General features: G+C 42.8%; 1 protein-coding gene across 5 annotated transcripts in view; it reads right to left on the reverse strand.

Moving 5' to 3' along the window:
- DENND4C (DENN domain containing 4C) overlaps positions 1–21479 on the reverse strand; it is a 97517-nt gene that overhangs the window by 12744 nt on the left and 63294 nt on the right. For 3 of the 5 annotated variants that reach the window (XM_075931498.2, XM_075931495.2, XM_075931499.2), the window contains 8 exons: positions 19162–20309; positions 17878–17931; positions 16821–17004; positions 14298–14407; positions 13843–14018; positions 12675–12857; positions 5328–5517; positions 507–752 (listed from right to left, as the gene is read on the reverse strand). In XM_075931498.2, coding sequence (XP_075787613.2) covers positions 507–752; positions 5328–5517; positions 12675–12857; positions 13843–14018; positions 14298–14407; positions 16821–17004; positions 17878–17931; positions 19162–20309 — 2291 coding nt within the window. The remainder of the gene's footprint in view (positions 1–506; positions 753–5327; positions 5518–12674; positions 12858–13842; positions 14019–14297; positions 14408–16820; positions 17005–17877; positions 17932–19161; positions 20310–21479) is intronic. The other 2 variants (XM_075931500.2, XM_075931497.2) reach the window with 1 other exon arrangement.

Below are 21479 nucleotides of genomic sequence, written 5' to 3' on the forward strand. Positions count from 1 at the left end.
AATGCACCTGGTTCTCTAGTCTTTAATTCCATTTTTATACTGACAGGATTCAATCAATGTACTCTAACAAAAACACGTGAGGAAAGAAGCCTGGATGCCAATTTAATATCTTGAAGGGAATTCACACTTTGGTAGAGAATCTGCCTTGCTGTGATATGCTATAACTTAAAGCTGCTGGTCATGTGTTGTCAGAATCCCCCAAAGTTTCTTTCCACCCCCTACCTATCAGAAGCTGCCACTGAGAAGACTTGCACTTAGTAGTTTTTGAAAATATACAAAAGGATTCCAGGGCAAGTGCTCTTTTCATTATCATTATTCAAGATAGCTTGTGTGTAAGGAATCTATTACCAATAACAGAAGTAGAAGTGTACAATTTGGTATTAAAATCTAGGTTTTTTTTTTAAAGCTACTGTCAAGTCAGGGTTTTCCTGACATGTTCTATAAAACACAAATAATTAAATATGCTGCAATGTTTGTGCATGACCAGTTACTCATTTGGCACCTACCTGCACACCATCATTACAGTGTTCGGATGTCAGAATGAGTCCTGGCAAGTTGTTAGGTAGATCCAAGCGCCGGAAATACCAGACTAGATTCCAGAAAATGATGGGATGTTGGTTGATGAATGTGGATGTGTGAATCACTTGTTCCCCCTCGTTCTCTAACAAGGATTCAAGCTCTTTCCGTAGCACCAGAGGGCTCAAGTAGGGTACAGATAGAGGGAGAGGATTGGGCCTTTTCCCTAAAGGATCCTGAAAGAAAAGCAGCAATTGTTATTTTACAATGTCAAAGACTTTTGGCTCCCAGAGATACTTCTAAGGATCATATCCCATCGCAATCTTGAATCACACTGTTGCAAAGCTAACATTTCTAAGTTTTTGGAAGTAATTAATGCGCAACAGCTAACACTCTTTCATCAATTTTGATTTCTGAACTTTTCTTTTTCTTTGCTCACAAAAACTGAACTTATTAAAATAATGGCTCTACAGATGATTAAAAAGCAATGTTACAATACATTAAAATGTAAGTCTATCAGGAAGCAGCTCAATGGAAAACAAACCACCACTGAACAGCAGCCACTCTAAGTCCATCAGATGGAGAGATACCATTGTTTAACACAGAAGTGTCTATTGTAACCAACTCCATTCCTCTCCCGTTTCTCCCCACAAGAGAAACCATCCAAATCATTTTTTGGTGGGAAGGATGGGTAGTAAAGCAAGGAAATGACTTGTTGAAATAATGTGCTATTTTTATTACTTGGTCCATTCCAGAATGATGGTCACTTGTTTATAAATTTCTGATCCCTTTAGAAAGGTTCAGGAAAAAAAATCTACTTACAGAAGAAGAATTTCAAATCAAGTAGCACTGCTTAAAATGTTTACAGGAAAGACAATCCGTAACCATTTCAGAGCAACTGAACCTGGGAAAAAGTCTAGAAAACTCACACCTAAAATAAAAGGATAGTTATTCACCTTGGCTACATCTACACTGCAGCACTATTTCCGGATACTGGAGGGATTTTGAAATAAGTGCTGTGTAGACAGTGCCAAATTTTGAAATAACACTGAAGTAAGATACGCAATTGGTCGCGCTCAAATTGCGTTCCTTATTTTGACCTAAGGTGCAGTGTGTAGACACCCCTTCTCATAACTGTTGTTCTTTGAGATGTGTTGTTTATATCTATTCTGGTTAGCTGCTCACGCACACTACATGCTTGGCTGATGGAAGTTTCCCCTAGTAGCTACCTGTAGAGTAGGTTGTGGAGCTTCCTGGAATGGGATCAGTATGGTGCTCTCTCTGAGACCCTGCCAATTTGACACCCCCTGTAGTTAGGCAAAGAGGAAGGTGGGTGTGGAATAGATCTGAGAACAATTAAGAGAAGATGAATAATTGTCTTTCTTTTTTGAGTGCTTGCTCATATCAATTCCAGTAGGTGTCTCCAAAGCCTTACCTAGGAGGTGGGCTTGGAGTCAAGCTGTCATGCTGAAGCCCACATCACCCCTGGCTTGATGAATGATGTCAGTGCGATGTAAACCCGTAAACAAAAGACAATGTTGCTGCTCGGTGAACTTCCAAGGCCAGAAACGCAGTTGAGGAGGCCTGGGCCCTTACTGAGTGTGCCATAATGCTAGGTGGAGGGACTTAGGCTAGATTGTAGCATATACTGATACAAACAATGATTCAAGAGGATATGCGCTGAGACCCACAGCCCCTTCATTTACTCCACTACTGCAACAAACAGGTGTGTTGACTTTCTGAAAGAGTATGTGTGGTGAATGAAGAAGGCAAGTGCTCTTCTGACACCCAGGGAGTGCAGTCTCTAGTTGTATGGGCTGTCGGGAGGCTTTAAGTAAAACAGACAAAAAGATGTGCTGACTTGTATGGAAATTGGACACCACCTTGGGTAGGAAGGCCAGACACAGTTTAAGTTGAACCTTATCTTTATGCAAGATTTTGTAAGATGGCTCAAGTTTAGGACAAGAAGCAAAGGGCTTAAACTGCAGCAAGGGAGATTTAGGTTGAACATTAGGAAAAACTTCCTGTCAGGGTGGTTAAACACTGGAATAAGTTGCTCAGGAAGGCTGTGGAATCTCCATCTCTGGAGATATTTAAGAGCAGGTTGGGTAGACATCTATCAGGGATGGTCTAGATGGTACGGGGTCCTGCCATGAGGGCAGGGGACTGGACTCAGTAACCTCTTGAGGTTCCTTCCAGTTCTAGTGTTCTATGATTCTATGTAAGATGGCTCATTTCCCATAGCAATCTTGATTTACATTGCTGAAAACTAACATTCCTAAGTTTTTGGAAGTAATGAATGCACAGCCCTGATACACATCTAGCTGTGATGGCAGCCACAATAAATGTCACTTTTCACAAAAGGTATAGAAGCGAACGGAGCACTAAAGACTTAAAGAGAGGCCCCATGAGCCAGAAGAGGACCTGGTGAAGGTCCCATGTCAGGAATCTAAGCAGGGGTGCAGCCTCACCAGGCCTTTCAGGGAGTGCCTGATAAAGGGGGTGGCAAACACAGAACAACTGGACTCACCCAAGTGGTGGCCGAAAGGGCTGCCAAGTAGACCCTGAGTGATGATGCCACAAGATCATGCTACTTCAAGCACGTAAGATATTCCAGGATGCAACGGAAGCCTGGAGCAGACCCACTTGTCCGAGCAACTGGAATCCAGACCTTGAATGGGACCAGGATCTGCCTGCCATTCGAGAACACCTTTTAGTGCGAATGGTTCTGAGAATTAAGACTTTGGGACCAGTATTGCGAGTCTGACCGCCAGTATACATGGGAGGAGCACCAGAATTCTGAGTGATGCTGTGATGCAGATCACGGTGCTGATGGTCCCTCTCTGGACGGCTCCTGGCAATAAGGAGGCAGCAGTGTGTCTTGAACAGGAGGAGACTTATGTACAGTCAGGAAGTAGAGGAGGATGGTGTTTGCTGGAGGGTCTGGAAGCCATGCGGCTGACGGTGCATAGCCCAAGGGTCTCACGTTCAAGGACTCTTTGCCCGCATTGTCTCTGCCATGGGGCATGAGCACAACAGCAACCGTGTCAATGGTACTCCCTTCACATGTTTGCTGTGCTTGCTGCAGGGGAATGAGAGCAGTGCTGAGAAGCTGGTTGCTTGGGTGCCAAAGAGCGACGGTGCAAAGGTTGCCGTGCTGAGTGCTCTCAGCACCGCATCAAAAAACACTAGAGGAGTGCTCCACGCTGAGGCACCTGATGCTGGGTCCTGCCTCTGTTGGGGATGGAGAGCAGACTCCATAAGGAGCTACCTTAAGCGAAAGTCCCACTGCTTAATGGTCTGAGGCTTAGAACTCTCTCAGATCCTGAACTTCTCAAACTGGTGAGCCTCCCTTAACACCAAAGACAGGAATTGTGGGGGTCACCCCTACACAGAGCAGGGACTGCAGTGCTTGAATCCCTCAGACTTAGGCATGCCAGAGGTGAAGCCGGCAGGCAGGAGTAAGACGCTCACACAAACTGTAACTAAGGATAGTTAACAGTAAGTACAACGACAGAAAAAAACCCACTATGGACAAACGGAGCACTTGCTAAGCAAGAGAACCCACTGTTCCAGCAATGGTCACTTGTGGTAAGAAGGAACTGAAGTGGGGGTTGGGTTGGCAGGGTCATATATAAAGCGCCGTATCAGAGACGCTCCAGGGGGCTCCACAGCCAACCCAATGGGTAGCTGCTAGGGAAAATGTCTGACAGCTGTGCACATTCACACCTAATGAACTGATATAAGCAAGCACTCAAAGAAAATACTTTACTCTTAGGAGAAAGGGGGAAATGTCAATACATATCTGAGCCTGGTAGTGCCGACCGTGTTCGAGAATGGTGAGCAGCAGCAGCTCTCTCAGGATGTTGTTTTGGCAGCAATTCATTAGCATTGTGTTAGATCAGGGCTGGGCAAAATACAGCCCGTGGGCCGGATCTGGCCCACCAAGCCACTGGATCCAGCCCATGGACACAGTGGGGAGTCTCAGGCAGGCTCCCTGCCTGCCCCTGCACACAGGACAGAAAAGCAGCTGTAGGACTCAGTCTTTGAACAGTGCAAGCCCAGGGGAGGTGAGAGGCGCTTTGTGCGGTGCCCCCGCCCACAGCAGAACCCCATTGGCTTGTTTTCAGCCAACAGGAGCTGCCTGTTTGAAAAACAGGCATATTGAAGAACTCTTCCCCTACTCCCCTCCAGCTCATAGTTGTTCACAGACCCACATGCCTGCTGCAGCCAGAGCGGGTGCAGGACAGGCAGAGAACGTGTCTGAGAAACCAGCTACGCTGCTGGCTGAGAGCTGCCCAGATAAGTCTCTTGGCCAGAGCTCGCCTCTGGCACCCCAGCCACACCCTCCCATATCCCTCTGCTCCCCTACTCTTGCCCACCTACCCCACGTAATTCAAATCCCCTGCACCTATTCCCTTTCTAAGACCCTGCACCCCGAACCTCTGCCCTAGGTCACAACACATGCCCCTACCCCACCTCCTGCACCTCAGTCCCCTGCCCCAGGCCACAACCCCTCCTGCCCTAGGTCACAGCCCAAACCCCTGCACCCAGTCCCTTGCCCCAGATCACAACTGCCTCCTTCACCCAAACTCCCTTCCAGACCCCACACCCACTCATGCACCCCAGTCCCTTACTGCAAGCTCCCTTCTGCACCCAACTTCCATCTCAGACCCCGCACGTTCTCCATTAATATCATGGAAGAGCGCAGCCCTTGACCACTTTCCAAATTCTTGGAGTGGCCCCCCCCATCAAAAATTACTGTTCACCCCTGTATTCGATTCATTCAGTATCAAACTTATGCAACCTACCACAACTTCTTGCAAGCTATTCGGAAGACTAACTGTTGAAATGCCATGAGATGGTCTGTGTGAGAGATCAATATTTTGCAGTGGGCCTCCAACACTATGGCTCCGAGTCAAAGATACTCCTCGTTTTGATGAATTGATGACCGATGTCTTCATAGCTCTGGGGCCCTTGCTCTGTTCTTCTTGCATATCACTATTTGGGTTTCAAAAGAAACATGTTAACATATTGCTAGTCTGCAACGCCAACTGACAGTTACCAGAGACACACACAGAAAGGAAAGCCTCAATCATTGGTTTGGCACAACTCTATTCCACAGAAAAACTTCACACAATACAACCACCTTGCTTAGAAACAGAGCTGGATAAGAACTGCAAAGTATTTTATATAAAAATATATATATATAGATTTAATATGAATATATATTGGTCATGCTCACTTTTACTCCACCTTTCATGAAATTTAATTTTATGCGTAAGTGTTTGCAAAAATTCTTACCTTTAATTTCTTGCCAGAAATGCTCCTACTGCCAGACACTCCTATTGTCCGGGAACTTAAAACAGTACTCTGAGACTCATCTGACCAGTCATAACTAAGGCCTGAACTCCTAGAGTAGACCAGGTCATGCTTAACCACATTAAGTCTAAATGAGTCCACACCACCAAGCCCATTCCATCGACTTTTATAGCTCTTAAAGTGGATTTCTGTACTCCTGCTTTCACGAGGAGTAAAGCTAAATTCAACCTTGCCTGGTTGATTTTATGGTAGTGCAGATGCAGTGCTGTGAAAGTAGATGTTCTTAGGCCCCAGGTGGTGTCCCACAGTGCCCCACATTGACAGTTAGGACTCTCAACTCTACTGCTCTCCAGGTGAATAGGAAAAGCCCTGGGAAAAACTGAATTTCATTTCCTGTGTGACCAGCAGACCTCAGACCAGGCAGCACACTTGACCATGAGTTCCTGGGATCACAGATGAGCACCAGCATGGAAAGTGCAGAGATCCTAGACCTCACTACTACTCGCAGAACTACAAACCAGCACAGAGGAAAAAGGATATACCAGGGATGCCCAACAGTGTTGAGTAAAAATAAAGGAGCTGTGGCAGTCACTCTCAAAGATAAAGGAGACAAATGGACGGTCTCAATGATCACCGCAAACATGCCACTTGAGCACCTGCATGCAATCGTGGGAAAAGAGATGGGGACCTGACCAGCTTCCCCAACCAGTCCATGGATTCATCCCAAGACATTCCTCAGGCAACCGCATGGAGCACAGTGTGGATGAGGAGGAGAATGGTCAGCAGGTGAGCAGGGCAACCAAGACCAGTGAGAATCAATTTTTTATAACCTTGGAGACAATAATCTCCTCAAAGGATGTCTTACAGTTAGGCACTGATTCTAGGGAGGGCACTTCTGATGAGTTCACATTTTTTATCTTGCTAAAATTAGGTTAAGGTAGTTGGGTACGATACGTAGCTGCCATTGTGTCTACACAGCAGGAGTGTCCCCAGAACAGCTTGTTAATATGTCTGGAGACAGAGCAGGAATCCTCTCTGCACATCTCCATAAAGCTCTCTCAGAGGAACTCTTTCATCATTCTCACAAGGTTTCTAGAGCAATTGGCCTTATTCCATCCTCCACTGTAGGACACCTTTCCATGCCAAACCAGCAGTAAGTGGTCTGGAGTCATTGCAGCACAAAACATTGCAACATAAGGGCCAGGTTTCTGGCCACATTGTCAGCATCTGCTCCCTGTCACTCTCTGTGATTTGGAGAAGACTGATATCTCACATAGCAACCTGGATGAATCAAGGTAAACTATTAGCTGATGCTCCTGTAGTAAACCTCTGTTTGGTCACCCCAATGAAGCATGGATTGAGCCCCTGTCCTCTCCCACCCACATGCTCCTGCAGAAAGGGAAAGTTGCATTCTCTCAGCAAATGGGGGTGCTGAACACATGGGTGTTACATGAGCCCCTGCCCTCCCCCCAAGCTCAGACGCCCTCCTTCCTACAAGCTCGTACCAAGCTTGTCCCCTACCATGCCTGCCACCGTACCAAGTCTAGCTGCTCCCCTGCTGCATAGTGGCTGCTTAAGAACATAACTATGGTTTTGATTCAGCACATCCCTATTGTCTTTAGGCAGGTCTTCGTGTTATTCTAACAGATTAGATTTTACGTTCTACAATGTATTTCCTATAAAGTCTGCTCTTCACTTTTCATTACAGTTGGAACAGCAGCAAGTCTGCTGCGCACTCTCCCAGCCCCATCAGCTGTCTGCCTGTCATAAAGCCACAGGTGAAAATGGACTAGGGGATGACATGTTCAAGGAGCAAATTCAATCTGACCACTTAGAGAGCACTTAAGCGACCAGAGGCATACGCTGCTGGAGGAGATGCGTGAGGACAGGAAAGCGTGCATGGAACTCGAAGTGAGGAATTAGGGGAGAGTTTTGTCATTCTTGGCGGATGTGATGGACTGCATGGCGGCTTTCCAGGATGCCTATATGCACAGGCACTCCTTCCAGCCCTTGCAGACCAACATTCCCTCTCACCGAGATCCAATAGCCTCCTTTCTCAGGAGCCCTAGAGTGTGTGTGGGGAGAGAAGTGAGAGGAGTCAAGGGCAGCCTCACACTCAACCCCCAGGGATGCATTATGAAGCAAAAGCCTGTCCTTTTCACAACTGTGGAGTCCTTTTCTGTCCCTGCTGAGTACCCTAAATAAAGACACATGATTTCTGAGCAACAGGCTCTTTATTGCTTGTGTTGAAGGGTGCCACATGAGCCCCTGCCTTGGGCATTACAGGCAAGCACACTGAATGCAGGGGCACCTCATTGAGAGCACATGCATGACTCTCAAAATGGACCATTCATAAAACTGTCTTTTCACTGCCCCTTGCTGTGCCCTCCTTATTGCCCTGATGTCTGGCTGCTCAAAATTTCTGGCCAGGAGCTGTGCCTCCACTCCCCAGCCTGACAGATAATTTTCCTCCTTACTCTCACAAATATCATGAAGCACACAACAGGCTGCCACTACAATAGGAATGTTGCATTTGCTGAGGTCTAATCTAGTCGGTAACCTGCGGAACCTTCCCTTTAAACACCCAAAAGCACATTCTACCACCATTCTGCACTTGCTCAATCTTTAGTTGAACCGCTCCTCACTGTGGTCCAGGCTGCCCGTGTATAGCTTCGTAGAATCATAGAACACTAGAACTGGAAGGGACCTTGAGGGTCATCGAGTCCAGTCCCCTGCCCTCATGGCAGGACCCAGTACGGTCTAGACCATTATGAGCCATGGGAGCAAGGGGCAGGCTGGGTCACGAAGGATCACTACTGGCATTTCACCATTTCCAATGGTCATTTTCTGGTCTGAGAAAAAAATTCCAGCTTGCTGAAAAGGCAGGAGTTCCTTAAGATGTGTACATCATGCACTTTCCTGACCATGTTGATGTTGGTGAAACGGCCTTGTGATCCACCAGCCCCTACAGCATCATCGAGAAGTACCCCTTGCAGTTTATGTACTTCTTGGCAAGGTGGTCAGTTGCCAAGACAGGGATGCATGTTTCATCTATTGCCCCACCACAGTTAGGGAACTCCAGCAAGGCAAAGCCCTCTACTATGTTCTCCACATTTCCCAGGGTCAATACCCTCCATAGCAGGAGGATATTGATTGCCTTGACTACGTGTATCACAATAGCCCCCAATGTACATTTCCCGACTCCGAATTGATTTGCAGCTGACCAGTAGCTGTCTGGGGTTGCAAGCTTCCACAGAGCAATTACCAACCTACCATCAACTTTGGGGACATGCTATTTCAAAGTATGTCAGATCCTTGCACACAGTAGGGATATGCATCTTCGACTTTATAAAATTGAGTGCTAAAAAATGGACCTTAATAAATTCGACCTTATCTCTCAGTGGAAACATGACCTAAGTAGTGCAGCTCACACACAGCAAACACTGTGCAATGAATACTCAGAACTATTTGCAATCAGTGCACTGCACACAACTGAAATAGTCTTTAAAGTTCATTTACTTTAGAACAAACAAATAAAAAAAATAGTCTTCTTCCAGATATTTGGCAGCAGGAAAGGGGCTAAATTCACACGATTAAATTTTAGTTGCCAATTATTTGTTTTGGCTCCACTGAAACATGTCATGAGACCGTAAGAGTCTCACCGACAGGGACATAATTAGAGCTCCTCGATTTTCCAAATGCAAAATTTTGAAGTTTTCATTAAATTTCAATTGATAAAAATTGTGTTTGAAAATTTAATTTTTAACAGTAGCCCCCACCCCCGAAATGTAAAGTAAAAAAACCCAACAACATTCTACGCAACATAAGGCCACTGCTCCTCCTGCTTCTTCACATAGTATCTCAAGTGCTCTTTTATGGCAGTGTTAATATTGCATATTAAAGAATTCCTTGTGTTAAGCACTCCAAACATGCTAGATCATTTTCATAATATAATAAAATTGCATTAATTCCACATACAGAAAAAGTGCACACTCAAAATAACTTTAAAAATACATACAAGTTGAATTTCTCTAGTCTGGCACCCTCGGGACCTGATGGGCGCCAAACTAGAGAATTTGCTGAATTACAGGTCAATATTGTAGCGAGTGGGTCTCTCTATTTCGCTGAGGCAAATAAATGGAACAATGTTTGCAATGCTGCTTAATAATGTATGTCTGTACTGATACACCCTATATAAGCCTCTCTTATAACAAAGCGTTAGTGTTGCAACACAATTTTGTTGTATTGGCACAAGGAAATAAGTAGACAAAGCATAAAAACCATGCTAATGCTTAGCAGCATTATCAACCACTGCTAGCTGGGTTGTTAGAAGACATTTAAGGGCAAATTAGAGCTAAATAATAGCACTCAACAGTGACAGCGAGGACTGGTGGCTGTAAAACTTTACAGGGCCACGAAAAACAGTTACACCCATGATAAGCAGAATCCAGCTAAATAAAATCATTCCGGACCATGAATGTTTCTAGACCAGAGTGGTTCAATCTGTATTAAAATTCATAGAAAATTGCTCCAAGATCACATATATGATCAGATCCAGCTGCAGTTCTAGAAGCAGACTCCTCCTAAAGAATTAATTTACAGAGATGAACTTAGAGCAATTTGCTAACAACTATATTTAAAAAGGTGCAAAAAGCAAGGACAGAGAAACCATTGATAATACAGGTTGAACCACTATAGTTCAGCACTCTCTGGTCCAGAAACATCTGTGGTCTAGCATGATTTTAATTATCGAGATATCCACTTATCATGGGTGTGGCCAACTCTCCCCACAGTCCCATAAGTGTGTTTACAGCCATCAGTTGCAGCTCTCAGTGTTTGATGCTGTTACTTAGCTCTAATTTACCAGTAAGGCTGTGTCCAGACTCAGGGGTTTTTTCGGGAAAAGTAGCCTTTTTTCGAAAAAACTTCACCTGCGTCTAGACTGCAGCCACGTTCTTTCGAAATTAAATCGAAAGAACGCGGCTTTTCTTTCAACGGCAGTAAACCTCATTTCACGAGGAAGAACGCCTTCTTTCGAAAGTGCTTCTTTCGAAAGAAGGCGTTCTTGAATGTAAATAGGGCTTCTTCGAAAGAGAGCATCCAGACTCACTGGGTGCTTTCTTTCGAAAAAGCGGCTTGCTCTTTCGAAAGTTCCGCGTGCAGTCTAGACTCCTTTCGAAAGAGGCTTGCAGTCTAGACATAGCCTAAATGACTTCTAAGAGCCCAGTAAGCAGTGCAAGAGGTGGTATTACTTCTAGACGATATTGGCCTCCCATGATTCAAGCAAATTTTTCTGGTTCGGCATTGGTGAGGTTCCAAGGGTGCCAGACTAGAGTGGTTAAATCTGTAGTAAGAATTACTTTTCTAGATCATATTTGGCACACTACCATTTTAATGCGGACAAGGGGGATCCAGTAGATATAGTATACTTAGATTTTCAGAAAGCCTTTGACAAGGTCCCTCACCAAAGGCTCTTGTGTAAATTACATGGCCATGAGATAAGAGGGAAGGTCCTTTCTTGGATTGAGAACTGGTTAAAAGACAGGAAACAAAGGGTAGGAATAAATGGTAAATTTTCAGATTGGAGAGGGGTAACTAGTGGTGTCCCCCAAGGGTCAGTCCTGGGACCAATCCTTTTCAACTTATTCATAAATGATCTGGAGAAAGGGGTAAGCAGTGAGGTAGTAAAGTTTGCGGATGATACAAAACAGTTTAGGATAGTCAAGACAGAAGCAGACTGTGAGGGACTCCAGGAAGATCTCACCAAACTGAGTGATTGGGCAACAAAATGGCAAATGAAATTTAATATGGATAAGTGTAAAGTAATGCACATCGGGAAATATAACCCCAACTATACGTTCAGTATGATGGGTGCTAATTTGGCTACAACAAATCAGGAAAGAGATCTTGGAGTTATCGTGGACAGTTCTCTGAAAACTTCCACGCAGTGTGCAGTGGTGGTCAAAAAGGCAAATATGATGCTAGGAATTATTAGGAATGGGATAGAAAATAAGACCCAGAATATCTTACTGCCCCTGTATAAAACTATGCTACGCCCACATCTTGAATACTGTGTACAGATGTGGTCTCCTCACCTCAAAAAAGATATTTTGGCCTTGGAAAGGGTTCAGAAAAGGGCAACTAAAATGATTAGGGGTTTGGAACGGGTCCCATATGAGGAGAGGTTAAAGCGACTGGGACTTTTCAGTTTAGAAAAGAGGAGACTGAGGGGGGATATGATAGAGATATATAAAATCATGAGTGGTATGGAGAGGGCTGATAAAGAAAAGTTATTTATTATTAGTTCCCTAAATAGAGAACTAGAGGACACCAAATGAAATTAATGGGGAGCAGGTTTAAAACTCATAAAAGAAAGTTCTTCTTCACACAGCGTGTAGTCAACCTGTGGAACTCCTTGCCAGAGGAGGCTGTGAAGGCTAGGACTATAATAGAGTTTAAAGAGAAGCTAGATAATTTCATGGAGGTTAGGTCCATAAAAGGCTATTAGCCAGGGGATAAAATGGTGTCCTTGGCCTCTGTCTGTCAGAGGCTGGAGAGGGATGGCAGGAGACAAATCGCTTGATCATTGTCTTCGGTCCACCCTCTCTGGGGCACGTGGTGCTGGCCACTGTCGGTAGACAGGATACTGGGCTAGATGGACCTTTGGTCTGACCCAGTACGGCTGTTCTTATGTTATGTAATGAACAGTGGGACAAAAATATGCCAAATTTTCACTCTAACAGACATAATATTCAAAGTGCTAATAATTTGTAATTGCATCATTATAAAAATTTTGTTTAGAAACTAAGAACCATTTGCCTCTTTTTCCCCTCTACCTTTGCTCAGATGCAGAGCTGGTTTCTTCAGTTATGGTCTGGTTGGGCTTTGAGTGATCTGAAAAACTGATCAAATTAGCAACAGCAGGACCAGATGCAGGTTTCTGCTCCAGAGGATCGGTGGTTAATGGAATGTTTCCACTATGTAAACTATCTCCAGAGGTACTTTGTTTCAGGAAAAAGCTAAACATGACCAAAAGAAAGGGTGGGAGAAAAAAGGGCATTATTCACATACATTTATGTGCATGTTTTAAAAAGTTGATATTTTCAAATATGTACAATTATAAAAATACCAAAAAAGCAGTGTACATAAAAACCCTCCAAAACCCCAACAGTAAGACTTATATTGAGATACTGAACACAACTAACATTTCTCATTACTTCAAATATATAGAGAAAACACCAAACATATGAAGTTAGTCCACCCACAACCCTATTCTGTCTTTTGCAGAGATAAGCAAACAAAGATCTTTTATGTATAAGCTTTATAGATACTTTGGCTCTTCCAAACTTACGTAAGAAGTAAGGAATGGGTAGTTCATAGCACTAACACTATGTGCTGTTTGAGATCATTTTAAAATTGTGATCAGATTGTGAGATGTGTGTCATACGTTTTCATCAGTTTAATGTGGCAGAATGTGAAGTTGTTGGAAAGGCTGTAGATAAAAAGGCTGTCTGGATTGTCCAAGTTCTGTACCAACTTAAAATATATATCCTGCAATAATGTGACCTTTGTTATAGTAGTATTATACAACGTATTTATAAAACTTATTTGAAAAGCCAGTTTAAAAAGCTGCACAGACATTAGTCTTGATTTAAAAAACACACACATTCTGCATTTCAAATGTAACATTTATGGGGAACACACTCAAGAAAATGAGACGTTTGGCAAGTGTAAATGACTAATCTGAGAATTCAATGCTTTTTAGCTGCTGTTACAATAATCTTTAATGGTTTACAATATTTTTAGTATGCTTTAATCTCACTTATGACTGTGCAAGCAGGGGAACTACTAGTGATGTGCCCCAGCTGTATATGGTAATAAGTGTCTTTGTTTTGTTCCCTCCCCTAGAGTCTTAATCTCTGAATATACATAATTTTAGAACAAAACTTCAAAATGTGCATACTGTTAAATTAGAAAGGTAAAGCTTTTTGCAAAACCACTAACCTTGCAGAGCCACGCAAGTCTTTAAACTCTACATTAAGAAGAGGTAAGAAGGTATTTTTACAAAATGGACAGGTGGTATTCAAATTAGAATCATCTGCAGCCCACCCAGCCATAATTTCTTCATCATAAACCAGTGCTCCACAAACTCTGCACTGAGAGCAGCTTGACATCAAGACCTACAACAGAGAATGAAGATTACACAGTTTTATAGATGTCATGCACAAAGTGGCCTAGCAGATATGACATCAGAATCACAATCTGGAGATCTGGGTTCTATTCTCAGCCCCTGCCACTTCACTTTTATGCTAAAAGCCACCTGTTAGCCTTTTTGTGCATCATTTTCCACTTATAAAATGAGGACATTAACATTCATCCATTTTGTCAAGTGCTTTGAGAACTACGAAAAGCATTATGCATTAAGTGCTAAATAAATAAAAACGTAGGCATTATTTTACCTCCATTGCACAGTTCTGGAAGATGCTTGACAAACTTGTATTGTGGGAGGAACCAGGTTCTGACTTCTCAGAGTCCAGACCTTTCAAACTTCTTGGGAACAAAACCTCACCTGCATAGAAGTAATCAGAGTCTTTAGCCAAAGTAAATATATTTTTTTTTCTTCAAAGAAGAACACAGAAAAAAGTGACACTGCCAAAATGATGGAAGAATTAATTCTAAGGCTCTGTATGTAACTTATGTTGTGTAAATAATACAATAGAGATCTTTGTCATCAACGTTTCCCAGTATTTTTCTATACCTTTAATAAGTATATTGCCCTTACATTTGTTATTGTACAATGGACACATCACCTGAGTATTGATACACAAAAAACAAGGAAATGAAATAAATGAGAAGAAACACCAACCTAGGGGAAACACCAACCAGAGAGGAAAATCCCATTAGCCCCATTTATTTAAAGCCCTGTTCAATTTCTGCAACTCACAATGAACAGTTTTGAATGAGCCTTTTCTTACCAAAACTTGAAAATGCATGGCAATTGGGGGAGGTCCCGGGCAATTGGAAAAAGGCAAATGTAGTACCCAGCTTTAAAAAAGGGAAGAAGGGCAATCAAGGGAACTACAGAGCCATCAGCCTCACCTCAGTCCCTGGAAAAAATCATGGAGGGGATCCTCAAAGAATACTTGGAAGAGAGGAATGTGATCAGGAATAGTTAACATGGATTCACCAAGAGCAAGTTATGGCTGAACAACCTGATTGCCTTCTATGACAAGGAAACTGGCTCTGTGAACAACTATTTCACTTGGAGGGTGGCGAAGCACTGGAATGGGTTACCTAGGGAGGTGGTGGAGTCTCCATCCCTAGAGGTTTTTAAGTCCCAGCTTGACAAAGCCCTGGCTGGGTTGATTTAGTTGGGGTTGATTCTGCTTTGGGCAGGCAGTTGGACTCGATGACCTCCTGAGGTCTCTTCCAGCCCTAGGAGTCTATGACCAAGGGAAGCTCATGAGCAGGCAGCAATCCTTAATCCGCAACTCATCTCCCCCCAGGCACATACATTCTCCAAATCTTACTCCACTCCCTTATATAATACTAGAAGATGTACCTGGCATTGCTCGGGTCCTTAAATCAATTAATTTGTGTTTTTCTTCATTTAAATCATTGCTCTGGAGAGAGAGGACAGAGTGTGGCCAGGTAAGAAACACCTCTCCATGGCTACTGCAGCTCCAGAGGGAACAGCCCCCTGTTGGGATGGGTCCAAGTTCATCTGCCCCCTACACTTCCCAGCCAAACTGAAGATTCTAGCAAACTGTGTGCTTTCCCCTCGCTCTCTGACAGAGGGCAAAAGCCAGCAGTGTTCCCATATGAATTGGGGAAGGGGAGAAGCCACAGATTCCCCTACCCTCCCTAAAGGACACTTGGGCTACTTCTACACTGCACCATTATTTTGGAATAAGCTATTCTGGAAGAAATGCATCAAAATAGCTTATTTAAAAATACTGCGCCTATGCTACAGTGAAGCCTAGAAATTAGTCCAAGGCAGGCTTCCATAAAGTTATGATAAGAGGAAGCTGCTTAACAAATTCGGTGGTTCTAGCTCTTACCATTTAGGAGGAATTCTTGAACAAATGGATAGACAGACAGACTCGCCTGCTCACAGACAAGCTCTCTCAAATATATAGTAGATTCCTCGAGGAAAAGTAAGGCTGTCACTCAGTTTTAACATTTTTAGCAGACGTTCCAGTACAGAGCTAATTTACGGTGCAGTCTCTAGGACTGACCACTAAGACACCACAAATGTTACCACTTCCTGTCAGATCATCACAACTCCTCAGCACCCAGCAGCTCCTATTATTCAAAATGGGTGCTGAGCACTTTGAAGATCTGGGCACACTATTTAGATGGATAAGTGAGAGCTCTTTGGAAAATCTGACTACTCATTTTTTAATATTGTTATTCTGAAGATAACAGCTTTCTATAAATGGATATTACATGAATAAGCAGGTATAGTTATAAGAATTAGACAGAAGAAAAGATGTGACATCTTCCTGACTCTCCAGATTCAGAAAATCCTGTTATAGCTGACTACCTTATACAAAACACTATGAACATATTCTGGATCTACGTAACCAAGAGAGGCATTCGCCATCTTGTATTTACCTATTTGTCTCTTCCAAAGTATATCAACTCACATTTACAGCTACATTAATTTGTTAGAAATGTAGCCATGTTAGTCTGGTGTAGCTGAAACAAAATACAGGACTATGTAGCACTTTAAAGACTAACAAGATGGTTTATTAGATGATGAGCTTTTGTGGGCCAGACCCACGAAAGTGGGTCTGGCCCACGAAAGCTCATCATCTAATAAACCATCTTGTTAGTCTTTAAAGTGCTACATAGTCCTGCATTAATTTGTTAGATAGTGCTACCAGCCCCTTGCATTGAGCTATTTCACGCCTGTACTGATGAACGGAAGCTTTACATTATATTCCAAAAATAGTCAATTAGGAAGGAAAAATTTAAACCTGCTGTGTAGTGCTGTTTCCCTACATCTCCGCTGCTGCTGTTGCTGCTGCCAAGACTGGTTGTACTTTGTGTGAGTTCACTGGTTATCAACCCAGGGATTCCTGGTTTTGGTGACAGATTGTCTCCTATAATATGATCTTCAAAACCAGCAGGAAAGGTGAAGTCTGGTTGATGGGTTTCTTCCTTTATATAAAAAAGAAAGAAAATTTTTTCTCAGTATTTTCAGACCACCATACATCATTCAGTCATTATTAAAAATAGGGATGTAAGGGAGTTAGTCGACTACTTGCTTCCCCCCTTTGGCTGCTTGTGTGTCTCATCTCACTGAAGCTCTGCATTTTGAATGTATTAAGAGCCCTGCCCTGCCTCTGCATCTGGCTCCTACTACATTTAAACTGCAGAGCTGCAGCAGGGATAGTGAGTGCCCATCCCCCCACCTTATCGACTAATCGAGTAGTCAATGGAAATTCCACCGACTACTCGATTAGCTAATTAACCTCAATTTAATATCCTTAATTAAAAGTAATTAATGATGTGTTTTAGGTTTAAACTGTTTGCAAACAGATTAAGTCTCATCACCTGACCATAGATTCCAGGTGAAGCAAATCATATAGGCAAGAAAATACACTGGTCAAGAGCTCATGGACAGAAGGACACTGCAAATAACTGGTGGTAAGAATAGTTGACAGAAGAGAGTTTTAAGCAAGAATCTGAAGGAGAATATTCTTGGCACAACAGAACAATTATTGTTATCAGGGATAGAGATCAGTGAGAAAAATAGGTGCAAAGTCCCAGGTGCAGGGACAACAAATGGGGATTACTAAGGGCAAAAGCTGAACAAAAAGAAAGGAAGGATAGTTGAAGTAAAGACAGTGACAGTAAGGGCTTGGAAGCGAGGACTAACTGAGTTTCAGATAAAGAAATAAAAAGGGATCTAAAGAATGGAGTGGAAATTTTTAGAGTGGCTCGAGAAAAATATTATTTTAGCACATGCATTTTGAATAGACTGGAGGGGGACAGAGGAGAAAGGCAGAAAAAATAAAAAGTAGAAGTTACCGTTTTGAACACTGGATATAGAGGAGAGTCAGAAAGATGACCTAGAAGTTGATCCTGGGAAAAAAAGGAGGAGGTGGAATTATTAAACACAGAGAAAGGTAGCAAAGAACAGGGATGAGAAAGAAAGGATAAGAAGTTCAGTTTTGGATAGCCTGAGTTTGTATGGGACACCCCCGTGGAGAAAGACAGGACAAAGACAGCTTAATAGGATGAAAGACTTGATAGTGGGAAAAGATGTAGAATTCTCAGCACAGGAGAGGTTGCTGAAATACAAAGAGAAAGGGACTGACAACAGAACACCTAAAGGATGCCAAAATAGGAGCAGAGATAAAATGAAGAAGTATTATTAAAGAAAATACCAAAGGAAAATCAGCAAGGTAGAAAGATAGCCAGGAAGGTAGAAAGGTAGCCAGGAAGGAAAGGAGTAAGTGGTAAATATCTTAGGCAGCAAACAGATCAAGACAACTAAGGAAAAAGCAGTGCATTTTAGATTGTATTAAAAGACTATTATTAATGACCTCAGTAGGGCAGTTTCAAGTGGAATGGAAAGAACAGAAGCCAGGTTGGCAGGGATTAAAAACAAAAAACCGGGAGAGAGCCAAGGCAGCATGAGTAAATACCAAGGCTCCAGGAATTTAGAGAGAAAACTTAGGAGAAAGAGCTAAGTTTATATCTTTAGCTGCTCAAGAGGTAAATAGTATCAAGAAAAGTCTTTTCAAGAGGGAAAATACAAATACATTTTCAGGTATTAGGAACATGACATGCACTGGAACAGGGCTGAAGAGGAGGAGGAAAGAAAATAGATTAAAAATTCATTCCTCCCCTTTGGATAGTGTCCCAGTGCCTTCCCTTGAATCAGTATTATCCTCACCCGAGACCCCACTCTCAAATTTTTGTGTCTCCAAATTCCTGAAGGATGCTGTTTACACATACTGCCTCAATTTCCCCTACCAACTTTCTGATTTTAAATCCCCAATCTGCCACCACTCTGCAATTCAATGTATCTTCACTATAAAAGCACTTTAAAAAAAATCAGTGTCACATAATAACGTAACAAATCTTGATCTGACTTCATGCAGTGTTTTGATAAATCATGGCCACTTCAAAGTGATTTTTGTTCAGAGTTTCTTAAATTAAACAATTATTGAGGACACCATAGTTTTATCTTTAAATCCAAACATGCTTGACTTAACAAAAATAACAAAGCACATAAAGCATAGTCAAATATCTTGAATAGCAATTCCTCCTTCCCCGCAGGAAAATATCAAACCACAATCCACTTACCTCATCATCTGAGTAGTTATATTGTGAAGTTACAGCACCCCACATCTTACTGGCTACATTAGCTGCTTGTTTCATTCCAGACTTCAGAACATCTATTTTTGGGCCAGACAGGATATTGTCTAGCTTCAGATTGGATAAAGTTGTTACCACAGATCCCAATGAGCCATGCTGTGAAGAAGAACGACCTAATGCTGTTAATGATGGACGAACTCGTGAATGGGATTGTTGTTTCGGTCGCACCGTAAAGGTTTTAGATGTGGAAACTAATGGACTCTTCTGATTTTCACTCTTCTCTGGGGATGGTGGGACAGAATCTGAAGGTAAGCTTGATCTCCTCTCTTGGGAGCAACCAAGCGTACTAAAGGCTGCTGTCTCTCTGTTCTCTTGCTTGTGGAGCTCCATACTGGAAGACTTGCTACCCAAGGGACTCTTTAGATTCATATAGCTTTCTATTTCATCTGCCAGATTACGTGCTACAACTGGTGACACAATCTTTTCTTCAGGTTCTGAGGGGTTTGGTTCTTTACTCTCAGTAGCCAGCAAAGATAAAGGGTCCAAGCCCATTTCGACATCTTCCCTTTCAACAAGCTTAATCACTCCATAGAAGCTATTTCTTTTATTCACTGCATCTCTGGTTTCTGTATTCTTGGTTTGGGGCTCATAACCATCCAGAAGTTTGGTGTGAATGTTCTCTGCTTTGGCTGCACTGTCCTCACCTCCATTCTCAAGATGATCTTGCCTTCCCTCAGGCTCCTTCAGCACTGATGAAGACTTATGCTCTGGTTCCCAAGCACCTTCACTCACCTGAGTCTGGGTGCCGCTCAGTCTAGAGACCTGCTGGTCACCCATACTGTCAAAGTTACTGGATTTAGTAGTGTGAGGAGGAGATGTTTTGGCCCCGGATAAAGCTGCTGTGAGGATCTTAGCATCTGCTCCCATCATTATTGCTATTTCACTAGCGCTGAAGTCCAAACTGCCTTTCTTCAGCAGCATACCTGCTCTGCTTTCAGTGCTAAAACTGCAACTTCTTTCTGAAAAGAGCTTTTGCCTCTTCTGCCCTTTTTCACCTGTTTTCTTAGGAGAAGCATCATTAAAGACTGAATCTTCAACTGATTCCTGAGCTATAAAGAGTGGGCTACATGAAGCTCCTGAAAAAGAAAGCACAAGGCATTAATGCAATACCTTGTTCTCCCCGCCAACACATATTGCTAAGGGAACAATTTAAATAAAGGTCATATAGTCTGGGTTATTTACAAGCTTTACAAGTTTCCTAATAAGTAAGTGGTAAATATACTTTAAAACAATTTTACAAAAGGTACCACTGAGTCGCAAATTATACGTGACAAGATTAATGCTAAAGTTAGTGTTTAAGTTACTGACACATACTATTTAGCTTGCATGGGTAGGCTGCAGCACTCAGGCAAATATGGAAATTTGTCACTTCCTCCTTCCACCAAGCTCAACAGCTCGCCTGGTTCCCTTTGAATGACCTTTTTTCCTAAAAAAGGGTGGGCTCTATTGCTGGTCTGTTTAGAGATTTTTTTGCATTGGTTGTGGCACTGCTTCTAAGCCAATGCTGAAGCTTTCAGACAAATACTCCAAACACTTTTATTTAAGTCCCAAAGGGTATGTCTATACTGCAAATGCAATGTCCTGAAATAGCTATCCTGCACCTTCACAGCAAGCTCATTATTTCGGACTTGTTAGTTCGACATCCCTGTAAACCTCATTCTACAAGGAGCAAGGGACATTTTGGAATAGCGCTTTTTTTAAAAAAATTGACAAGCTATTTCGAAATAGCATCAAAACAAGATATGCAATTTGCGTAGCTCAAATTGCGTATCTTATTTCGAGTTATGGTGCAGTGTAGATGCACCTAACGAGGTTTACTCCTAACGAGGTTTACTTAACGAGTCAAGAGCACAGATACATGTTTTTGGAACGAGGACAAACATAGGCGAAGAAAAGTACTTCAGGATTGGTCTGTCCAGAACAAACTGTGGTAATCCTAGTGCTACTCCACAATAGCCTTCTTCTTAGCTTATGCCTGAAGTTGCCTTTGTACTCAGAATAGTTTCATCTCTGAATAGTTTCATAGAAGTAGCTCTATTAGTCTGTTTCAGCAAAACAACAAGGAGTCATATCTTAAAGACTGAGAGTGAGGGATAGTCTTCCAGGACAGGTTATAGGTCCCTGATGATGGAGGGGCTTTAGCTGGTGGGCTGTAGGTGATGGCATTCTGTTATTTTCCTTGTTGGGCCTAGAGACCAGCTAGTCCTTGCTTACAGATTGCCTCCCCAACCTGAAGCAAAAACTCT

The sequence above is a fragment of the Pelodiscus sinensis genome, chromosome 6 (genome assembly GCF_052426305.1).
Source record: "Pelodiscus sinensis isolate ZL-2025 chromosome 6, ASM5242630v1, whole genome shotgun sequence".
Lineage (NCBI taxonomy): Eukaryota > Metazoa > Chordata > Testudines > Trionychidae > Pelodiscus > Pelodiscus sinensis.